Here is a 10,570-nt window from a genome sequence, read left to right as displayed (position 1 = left end):
AGCCACAGGCCCCACGGAGGGTCCTGTCCACCCCACCCACCCTACCCTGCCAGGCTGGACTGCAGGTGGCCTTTGCACCCCTCCCCTCCCGCCCATCTCCCATGCACCTGTCCAGGTGGAGTTTCTGGGCCAGAGTCCGCCAGTCGGCCCCTCGGCTACAGGGCGGGTCCAGGCTGGTAATGATCTTCTGCCGAATGAGGAAGGGGATCTTGAAGGCACTGGGGCCCACTAGGGCTGGGACCCCCCCTTCACTCTCCAGAGCCAGCAGCTCCATGAATCTTGTGTCCTGGGGGAGGGGGTGGCAGAGGGGTGAAGATGACTGTTAGAGCTGTCCCTGGTCCAGACCTACGGCAACCTCCTGGGGGAGCGCCCAGGCCTCCTCAGGGCACGCACCACGTGGCATCCATGCTTCCCGGCCCCCACGGGGCTCAGGAGTAAAGACGCCCAGCCACACAGCCAGTGAGCCCGGAGCTGTCTTCCTCCCCTCCTCCTCCCACCGGCCCTGACCTTCCCCTCCTCCCCTTAACCCCGCCCCCAGCCCCACCCCGCTTAGCCTCTGCTGAACACTCAGGATTCACTGTGTTCCTCTCCTTGAACTCAGTGCCCACTGCCAGAAACGCTGCCCTTCCTTCCCTTGCTGCTGCCTGTCTCTTTTTAAAAAATAAATATTGTATTGATTTTTTACAGAGAGGGAGAGGGATAGAGAGCTAGAAACATCGATGAGAGAGAAACATCGATGAGAGAGAAACATCGACCAGCTGCCTCCTGCACACCCCCCCCCCCCCACCGGGGATGTGCCCACAACCAATGTACATGCCCTTGACTGGAATCGAACCTGGGACCTTTTAGTCCGCAGACCGACACTCTACCACTGAGCCAAACCGGTTTCGGCTGCCTGTCTAACTCTTACTGATCTTTGAGGCCCAGGACTGAGTCCTTCCTCAGGGAAGCCCAGGCTGGTCCACCTCTCCTTCCCGCTGCTCCCATATCCTCGTCAGTCCCTTCCCAAGCCAGCCCCGCTGCATCTGTCTGCATCTGCCTGCCTGCACCTGCCCCTCTCCCTGGAGACTCGGAGGAGGAGGCCAAGCGGTGTCTGGTCTCTAGGAGGAGGTGTCCGGGTGGGCAGAGGGTGTGGCGCACACTATGGCAGTGCCGATGCTCTTCCTGCCCACCTTGGTGATGTTGAAGTTGATGTTGAAGCTCTGCCCGTCGCCCTCCACCTGCCACACCCACACCTTGCAGGCCAGGTCGCTGGTGCTGGGGCTGACGCGCTCCAAGGTGAAGGTGCAGTGCAGGTACTGCTGGGTGCCGTTCCAGATGTGATAGAAGGGGATCTCCTGAGGGGGACGCAGAGGGGCAGGGTGAGGGGTGCCCGTGGCTGGTGGGCCCGGTCCAGGCACTGGGAGCGCCCTCACCTGGTAGCTGACGAGGAGCTTGCTCTTCCACAGGGAGCTGGGCACGTCGTGGATGGACAGGCGCAGGTTGTGGTAACTGTCCTTCAAGTGCAGGACGCGAGGCTCCTGGATCAGCTGTCCGCCCAGCTGCTTCTCCAGCTGCACCACCTCCTGCGGTGCCACAGGTGGTCAGCGAAGCCTGGGGGCGGGGAGAGGCCCCCGTACCGCAGCCCGCAGGGCCAGGGGCACCGTGTGGGGCTGGGCAGTACCTTGAGGGCATCTCGAGTGTCCTGTAGGCAGTAGACGCGGATGTTGTACTCCAGGGAGGTGCAGGCCACGGGGGCAAACAGCAGCAGCTTGAGGCGCTTGGCAGCGGCCACGCTGAGGGCCTCTCCCACGAGGGCAAAGCGGCCCAGCTGCTCGGTGAAGACGTAGCAGGTGCCGGACTCCAGCTGGCAGTAGTAGAGGTGGGAGGGCGCCTCCTCACCCAGGTGCAACACGTCCTGCGGGTAGGGCCCGACGGGTCAACTCCTGCCACATGCAGCTCTGAGGGGCGGCCGCAGCCTGGGGACAGGGACCTGGCTCGGGGGCCAGGGGGGAAGCCGGGCTCCGCTCGGAGGCCTGGTGGGCTCCCTTGGGCGGGCATGGGGCTCACCTCCCAGCTGCCCTCGCAGGACTGCTTCTTGAGGCGCAGGCTCCAGCTCTCGGGGCTAGGCTCCCCGCAGTGGTCCATCGCGAGGATGACAGGCCGGGTGAGCAGCACTCCGGGGGGCCCGCAGCTAACGATGGGACTCAGCAGGGTCTGACAGCCGGCTAGGGGCAACCTCAAGTGGGGAAAAACAGGTGGGGAGGGAAAGGCATCAACGGACCACCCCGGGCTGGGAGGGACGGGGCAGGGCAGTGGCCCCTGGGGTCGGGAGCAGAGCTGGTTTGAGCTTAGGGCAGCTCTTCCCTGGAACCCCCTCAGGCCAGACCAGACAAGGCCCAGCAATGACCGCAGGCAGGGGGACCCATCCAGCCTCGGGCAGGGCCCACGCCCACACCTCACGTCCTCCGGCTTGTGCAGCGTGAGGTAGACCTCGTAGATCTTCCCGCGGGGGATGGCGTCTGGGGGGATGAGCAGGCTGATCCCTGTGGCAGAGAGGAGGAGGGCTGGGCTTACCGGGCTGCAAAGACACCAATCACTGCCAGCCCCTCTACGTCTCCCTTTGAGGACTGACCCTCCCGGCCTGCCATAGGGACGAGGTGAGATGGTCCGTGCCAAGCTCTTAGGAAGGGGCACGCACACATGGGTGTCCAGTGACCATTGTGGGGTGTCTGCCCCCCACAGGGACTGCTCCACTATCCACACAGCATGAGGTGGAATCACAGCGACCCCGAGAGAGCTCGGAGACACGGGTGGCAAAGCGTGCCATCAGCCTGGGCACAGATAACACAGACCAAAGGGGCCAGGCATGCGGCACCCCCTCCCCCCCTTGCCCTGCTCAAAGCCTTCCCTTTACTCCTACGAGATGAAGAATAGCTCCCTGGCCTGGCACATAGGTCTTTCCCCTCTGGCCCCAACTGCCTTCCCAGCAGCATCTCCAGCCCAGCATGAGCTGCCCACTAGCTGTTCTGGAACCACTGCCCGGGGCTGCCTCTGTCTGGGTGCCCGCCCTCCTCCCCTGCTCACGACGCCCCCACCTCCACGGCCCTGGTTGCTCTGGGGATGGCAGCTCCCTGTCAGCAGGCATGGCTTGGACAATGGCAATGACTAGGTGGGGCCGGGGCCTTGAACAACCTTGCCCGCTTGGACAGCCCTCCTGGGCCTGGGAGCCAATGCACGTGTGTCCTGCTGTCTGGCTGAGTGGTCCCTGCCCCATGTCTCACAGGGGCAGCATCAGAAAGCGCCTGCTGAGGGAGGGGTGGTTCTGGGGCAGGCAGCAGGGGCTGGGGATGGCGAGGGGTGATCGTGCCCCACCTTCCTGCCCTTTTAGGACAGGGAGCTTCTATGTTAGAAGAGGGAGGACAATTCTATGACTCTGTCCCACCAAATCTGAAGACACAGGCATGCTCTCCAAAGCAGGTGGCTGGCTGAGCCGGCTGGACCGTCACCGTTTCCCAGGGACGGAGGCCCAGGAGAGGGAGCCGGGGATGGAGTTCTTTCAGCTACTGCTCCCTTCACCGACCCCCACTGCCTCCTGAGACCGGCTCCCGGGGCCGGGGCAGTCCCAGAGGCTGAGTGTGAACACACCGGCATTGCTAGGACAGGTACTCAGGAAGGTGAGGCAAAACCACGAGCCCTGCTCTCAAGAAGCACCCAGCCCAGTGGGGTGAACAAGATGGATGGCACAGAGTCCTGGGCGCGGGGGCAGACACCCCACAATGGTCACTGAACACCCAAGTGTGCCTGCCTGCCCCTTCCTAAGAGCTTGGCACGGACCATCTCACCTCGTCCCTATGGCAGAGACATGAGGCACAGAGAGGGAGAGCTGCCAGGCCAAACCTGGGGGTAGGGGGGAGGGGTCGTGTGTGCTTGGGGTGCTGGGAGCCCGCCGGGGCCGCCATGTGCAGAAGCTTCCTCGGGAGGAAAGAGGCCACCACAGTTGGCCAGCAGGGAAGGGGCCACTGTGGCCTTGTCACGTGGGCTTTGCAGAGGGCACTGGGAAGCCCTGGCAAGGAGGGGGACATGGCGAGTGTGGCTGCAACGGGCGAATGCCTGGAGCTGTGACCCGATGGCAGGCAGGCGTGGTGGTCAGGGCCAGGAGAGGTGGCGGGAAGACAGGAGCAGTGGGTGCGGGGACACGTGGGGAGGAAGAATGATGAGATGGGTGTATGACGGAAGCTGGTGTAGAGATGAGGGTGCAAGGGAAGAAGAGCAGGAGGTCAAGGTGACCTCCAGTGTCTGACTCGACGGTGCCGTCCCCGAGGCGGGGAAAGCCGGGAGCAGGAGGCTGTGGGGGAGGGTGGGAGACGGTGCTGTTTTGGCCATGAGGAATGTGAGACTTCCAGATGGAGCTGCCCAGCAGGCAGCTGGGCGTAGGATCCTGTCACCCGGGAGAACTGTGGCTGGGAATTCGGAGTGGGCGTGATCTCGCACAGACACGGCGATCAGAGCCATGGAGTGGGAGCGGGTGCCAGGAGGGAGCTCTGGAGAACACCTACGTTCGGGAACAGGCACCCGGAGCTGCTGAAAAGGGACCAGAAACCCAGGGCTACGTGAGGTCAGCTAAGCCGAGGGAAGAGAGAGTTTCAGGGTGGGAGTGGCCAACCACATCAGAGGTATGCAGCTCCTTTGAAAGCTGCCCATGGAGGTCTGTGGGTTTTTTTTATTGAGGTGTCTCAGAGACCCTGGCAGAGGGGTTCTGTGAGGTGTGGGTGAGGGAGGCCCCCGTCTAGGCGCTTGTCTTCTGCTATTCCTTCACCTGTCCCACCTCAGTGCCCAAGGCCCTCCTGGAGCTGGCACATGTCAACGGGCTGTGTACACGAAGGGAAAGAAGTCCTATGGCAGAAGGAGGTGCCAAGGGCCCAGTAGTTATGGGTGGCTTTTCCTCCCATCAAGGCCACTGAAGGGAGACAGCTCTGGCCACGGCCTCAGTGCCAGCCCCACTGTCAGCCACAACTGGGCTGTCTCCCAGACCCAACCTCCTTTCCTGGTTGGCCTAGCTCCGCATTCGGGGCGAGGCTGGGAAGGCACAGGAGGGACACGGAAGCCAGTCTTGCCTCTCAGAGCTCCCCAGCACATCGGGGCCCTTCCCACCTGTCTGAGGGATCATCAGCCGGCCCCCGAGGAAGTTGAAGGTCCCGTAGGCCATGTTGCTGATGCCTCGCGGCAGGGAGCGGAAGTAGGTCTGGGTGGACAGGCGGGAGACAAAGTCCTCGGCCTCTGAGGTGGGCGAGCTGTGGTGCAGCGTGTGGCGGCCGCCACTCAGCGGGCTGAGCAGGTGCCCGTTGGTCAGCTGGAACTTGGGGCTGGGCCCGTCCTGCCGGGGACACAGGCTGCCCTGGTAGGTGGTGGTGGTGGTGCTGAGGTCCGGCTGGATGGTGAGCAGGTGGGGATTGTCTGCAGGATAAAGGTAGACTCAGGGAGTGGCACCGAGGGCGGCCCAGCCCGGTGGCCGGGGCGGGGGCTGGGGGCAGAGGCACCACACCTGCTTTGCTGGGCTTGATGCTGACGGGCTGGAAGCCGGAGGTGAGGATGGAGGAGTCGGCCACGTCGGAGTCCAGCCCTTCCTTCTTACGGCAATACACGAGGACGAGGACGAGCAACAGCAGGAGGAGACACACGGCCACGGCGACGAGGCCCACGTAGAGGGCCACGTCCTCTGGCCCAGAAGCAGCTGCGGGAGGGGGGGTGGGAGAGGTCAGCGGTTCCCACTCCTTGGGCATCAGCACTATCGGGCGGCGGGCGCTGGCGCGGGAGCAGGGAGTCCACACACAGGCATCCCTGCCCTGCGTCTGCCACCACCTCGTGTGTCACGGCAAGTCACATCCCTCATCGGCTCGACTCAGGCGGACGCTGCTGACCCCCCGAAGAGAACTTCCCCAGACGGTCTTGGATGGGGCTGCTAGACTGAACCCCCTCTTCTGGGGCCCAGGGCAGCTGAAGCCGTGGGGAGCTCCTGGGGACACCCCCCCAGAGCATGGGATCTGCTCCCTGGGGGGTCGGCCAGGGCTCTCTCCTCGCCTGCCTCTCCGGGCCTGGGGCACGGCTGGGGAGGGTGATTGACTGCCCAGAGGAAGCCGTATTGATTTCAGAAGGGCTTTGCATAATGGAAGAAATGTCCATCAGAAAGGAATTGACACAGATAATTAGGTTTTTAATTGAAAGAATGGGGGAGGGTGTGTTCTAGAGAAAAAATCCAACAGAGATCTTTAATTGTTAGTTATGGCCTTGTAATTAACAGGCCTCCCAGGCCCGGTGTCCCCAGTGGGCTTGCCTGTGCACTTGGGGGACAGGGAGGAGGCGAAGCTTCAGGAGAGGGGGAGGGGACATGTGCACAGGTAAAGCTCGAAAATAGGCATGTGTTGGGGGAGACGAGGAACGTATTGGGGGGTGGTGGGCACACGTGTGGCTGTTTGTGAGGGGAATCCCTGAGGTCCTGAGCTTTGGAGAGGGGGTGCAGCCTGTGGCCGGGGACTAAATCCCTGAGCCACCACCTCCCTGGAGCTGGGCAGGGCCAGTCCTGGCAAACTGAAGGGGCCTCCCAGGGGGGAGGAGGACTCACTGTGCACGCAGAGGTCGCTGGTGCAGTTCCGGGTGTCCAGGTCGGCGCCCCGGCACTCCTCGCCTCCGTTGCGGGGTGCTGGGTCAGAGCACTCGCGGCTCCGCCAGTGGGTGCAGTCCAGCCCGCAGGCCGACCACTTGCTCCACGGGCTCCAGCTGCCGTCCACTGGGGGAGACAGACACACAGGGAGGAGATGACGCTGTCAGCCTGGGGAGCCAGCTCCGGCTCCGGGTGCAAGGCCAGGGCCAGAGAGGCGCCCCCTGCATGCCCTCTGGTGTCCAGCTGGCCTGGGTGACACATGCTAATGATGGGAGGTGCAATGACACCTGCCTATTTGGCTCTGCCCACGCCAGGGGCCCGTGTGGGCGCCCCAGGCCGAGCCCTGCCCTTGCCCCGCTGACTGCGCCTGTCCTGACTGCCTGAGACTCCGGGGCTCAGACCCTCTGCTGAGACGGAGCCGGACGCAGACCGAGCCCTGCCTCCATCACACGGAACCCCGTCCCGGCCTCGGACTGAGCCTGGCCCTGCGTGCGGGCGGGCGGGTGGGATGGAGCCATGGGGGGCAGGCTGGCGGGTGTGATGGAGCCAGGGCGCGGAGATGGCGAGGTGGGGAGCGATGCAGGAGGCGGCAGCTGCGGGTACCTGGGCACAGGGTGGCGCAGGCTGTTTTCTGGACATTCTGCCCCTCACAGAAGGCGCCCCCGTTGAGAGGCGCCGGGTTGGTGCAGCTCCGGCTCCGTTTCTGCCAGCCGCGCCCACAGCTGGCGCTGCAGACGGACCACTCGGTCCACGTCGACCACCCACCGTTCACTGGCCGGACAGAGAAGGACTGGGGTCAGGGAGCGGGGGCTTCCTCACACACGCTGGCCCGGGGGCCAGGGCAGGGGGCTGGCGGGGAAGCCCTGGAGGGGCGGCCACACTGTGCCAACCGGCCCTCCTTCCACCAGCAGGCGCTGCCGACACCAGGGCAGCCAGTCCTCACGGGCAGCTCCCAGGCCCCTCCAGCTCAGACCCCCGCCTTCCGCCTTCAGGGGGGCAATGCCTGCATCCCCTCCCTCTGCCTGCTCCTGGGGGCGCCCCGAACACTACCTCCCGCCCCAGGTCGCCTTCCTAGTCTCCCTCTGAACCCTCATCTCCTCACAGGGCTCCCTGCCCACAAGCCAGCCATGGGACGGTGTGACCACAGATGCCCAGCCCACCCTGCCTCCGCCCAGACACATCCTTTGGCTCCCCGATGGGCACAGGAAGGCCCTGCCCTTCCCAGGCAGCCCGCAGCCCGGCCCGCCGGGCCCCGCCTCCCGGGGGGCGGGGCACAGGGCCGCCCCAGGACCCCCCGCCGGGCCGGGGCCCACCGTAGACGATGACGGCGGCGGAGGCGCTGCGGCGCCGGGCCACGATGTTCTTGGCCACGCAGGTGTAGTTGGCCGTGTCGGCGAGGCGCGCCTGCCGCACCACCAGGCTGTGCTCCCGGGTGATGTACACGTTGGGGTCCAGGGTCGGGTCCACCAGGTCCTCGTTCCGCAGCCACTCCACCTGGGGAAGGCAGCCATGCCGCGGCCCGTGAAGGCGTGAGAGCGGCCCCCGGGCCGGCCGGGGGCTGGGCAGGCGGGGCCCGAGCTCGGGAGTCAGTCCCCTCACCTCTGCCGGGGGGATGCCCTCCGGCGGGCGGCAGGGCAGCACGATGCCCTGCTCCAGGGACACCTCCTTGGCCAGCGGCTCCTGCTCGAAGTTCTTGCGCAGATCTGGAAGCACAAGAGCATCCTCCAGCCCGGGCGCCTGGTGCCCGCGGCCTGGCCCGCTGCCCCCGGCCCCACGGGAGCCGTGACACGCGGCAGAAGGAGGCGCCAAGGGGCCCGTGGTTCTGGGGTGGCCCTTCCTCCCATCAAGGCAGGACCGGAGGCTTTCTGACAGGACCCCCTCCCCTGGGACACCCGTGGGCCACCCCCACCTGAGGGCAGGGCCCTGCACTCACAAGCTATTCGGATGTAGGCCTTCTGGCTCTTGGTGGTGCCCGAGGAGCTCCAGGCCACGCACTGGCACCAGTACTCCTCCAGCCCGAACACCTTCTCCACCTGCTGCCTTGAGACGTTGATGCGGACCTCCATGGCGGGCAGGCCTGGGGACGGGAGGTGTGGGTAGCCAGGGCCCAGGGCCACACCGAGCCTCCCTGTTCCAGGCCAGAGCGGTCAGCGGGGCAACTCTCAACCTGGAGGGAACCCCGGGGGCTCACGGGAGCTCAGTGTGTATGTGCCCTGAAAGCCAGCAGCAGGTTCTCAGCGTTTCCGTTCTTTGTCCTCCATCACCCAAGGGCCCGTCTCCGGAGTCACTCACAGAAATGCCCCTGGCAGGGCGCTGGCAGCAGGGCTGGCCTCCCAGGACCCTGGGAAGAAGGGGTGTGGCAGGCTGGCCAGCCCGAGGGCCTTGTGAGTAAAAGGGTGAGGGAGTATCTGGCGGGGCTCCCTGGGGGTTAGCAGGTGGATCCTGACATGTGATAACGTAATAGCAGCTATTAACAGCATAATTGCACCCATTGCCTAGTATGATAATAGACCCCTGGGCTCAGCAAGCCATTCCCACGTGCTGGCTGTTATCTCCCGCACATCCCACCATCCATCCCAGCCTGGACCGCACTGCTCCCACGATGGGCAACAGACAGAACAGGCTCAAGGCTATCGGGATCCAAGCATGTTGAGGGTGTCCTGTAGACACCGTGGGTGGGCTGGGAGACCCCGGCCACAGGGAGAAGTGTCCGCAAGGGGGAGGGGTGGCCCCCAGGGGGAGGCTGCCTGGGGTGGGGGTCGGGGCCTGCTCTGCACCTGCTGAGCTGAGGACCTCTCTCTAGAACGGACGCAGCCCTGTCCTCGGCCACACCAGGGAGTGGGGGTACGAGGAGGGCCCAGACCTTCTGAGGACCCAGAAGAGGGGGCAGCAGCCCTCCTCAGCGTCCTGGCGCTGGGCCAAAACCAATGTCCCAGGAGTGAGAAAAGACTGTTTGCTTCCAATTTCTCCTCCTTCTGACCCCAATTTCCCTCGGGTCAGCGGCTTATCAGAAAGAGGGAGAGAGGCCGGGCAGCAATGTGTTTCCATTGTTAACAGAGAAATTCAATTAGGGCCGCATTGCGGGGGGAGGAGCAGCCGTCCAGCTGAGCAGGGAGGCTGTTTTCTCTCTTAATTTCTCTAACCGCGTCTCGTGTCTCCCTGACCCCTGCCCACACCCTCCTCACGAGCCCGCCGCTCCCCCCTCGGTCCTATCACTGGCCCTGCCTCTGGCTAGTTCTCACAGGAGCCTGGGGGACGGTGTCGCCTCTGCCTGAGGTCATTCTCGGGGGTTCTCTGGGGGTGTGTGGTGAGGGCTGAGGACAGAGGTCTGTGTACGGGTGTGTGTGTGTGTGTGTGTGTGTGTGGAGGGGGGGGTGAGGGGCCGCCCTGGACACCAGCCACCTGTCAGGCACACCAAGTCTTGAAGCATCTCAGTAGAAGCCATGCGCACACTCAGGGCGCAGACCTCCAGAACATTCTGAGCTGGGAGTTTTTCTCTCCGGGCAGACAGGTCTAGGGGCGGGCCACGCCAGCCCGCAGCGGGTGGGGGAGCTCACGCACCGCCCGCAAGCCAGCCTGGGAGAACGGCACTAAATTTAAGCCTGCCTATTTCTCTCCCCGCCTCCTCCCACTCCTGTCCCGCCACCTCCTCGGCTCCTTCCTGCTGCCATAGACGAGGCCAAGTTTGTCCTCTGTGTCCCACTTCCAGGCAGCGCCCTGCAACCCCACAGCTCCAGGAGGGCGCTGGGCCCAAGGGGAGACTCAGGCTCGCCCCGACCAGTCCGGGAGGCGAGGGCTGTGCCCGGTCCCTGCAAGTCTGTCTGCACCCGCCTGGTAACTGTGAGCAGATGCCAGCCTCGGGGAGGGACGGGGCCCAGGAGCGTGTGGGGTGCGAGCAGGGGGCATGTGGGGAGACGGGGGAGTGTGGGG

General features: G+C 64.9%; 1 protein-coding gene across 2 annotated transcripts in view; it reads right to left on the bottom strand.

Annotated features, from left to right (window-relative positions):
• Nucleotides 1–10,570, bottom strand: part of UNC5A (unc-5 netrin receptor A) — a 55,326-nt gene that overhangs the window by 1,236 nt on the left and 43,520 nt on the right. The window contains exons 3-15 of one of the 2 annotated variants that reach the window (XM_036425260.2): nt 8,574–8,717; nt 8,240–8,343; nt 7,954–8,134; nt 7,244–7,411; nt 6,602–6,766; nt 5,525–5,713; nt 5,134–5,436; nt 2,438–2,525; nt 2,050–2,218; nt 1,664–1,897; nt 1,416–1,565; nt 1,173–1,337; nt 108–286 (exon numbers count right to left, since the gene is read on the bottom strand). In XM_036425260.2, coding sequence (XP_036281153.1) covers nt 108–286; nt 1,173–1,337; nt 1,416–1,565; nt 1,664–1,897; nt 2,050–2,218; nt 2,438–2,525; nt 5,134–5,436; nt 5,525–5,713; nt 6,602–6,766; nt 7,244–7,411; nt 7,954–8,134; nt 8,240–8,343; nt 8,574–8,717 — 2,239 coding nt within the window. The remainder of the gene's footprint in view (nt 1–107; nt 287–1,172; nt 1,338–1,415; nt 1,566–1,663; nt 1,898–2,049; nt 2,219–2,437; nt 2,526–5,133; nt 5,437–5,524; nt 5,714–6,601; nt 6,767–7,243; nt 7,412–7,953; nt 8,135–8,239; nt 8,344–8,573; nt 8,718–10,570) is intronic. The other variant, XM_036425261.2, reaches the window with a different exon arrangement.

This window comes from Pipistrellus kuhlii, unplaced genomic scaffold (assembly GCF_014108245.1).
Source record: "Pipistrellus kuhlii isolate mPipKuh1 unplaced genomic scaffold, mPipKuh1.p scaffold_m20_p_8, whole genome shotgun sequence".
Taxonomy (NCBI): Eukaryota; Metazoa; Chordata; class Mammalia; order Chiroptera; family Vespertilionidae; genus Pipistrellus; species Pipistrellus kuhlii.
The sequence above is the reverse complement of the archived record's forward strand: the minus strand, read 5'-3'. Positions and strand labels throughout refer to the sequence as shown.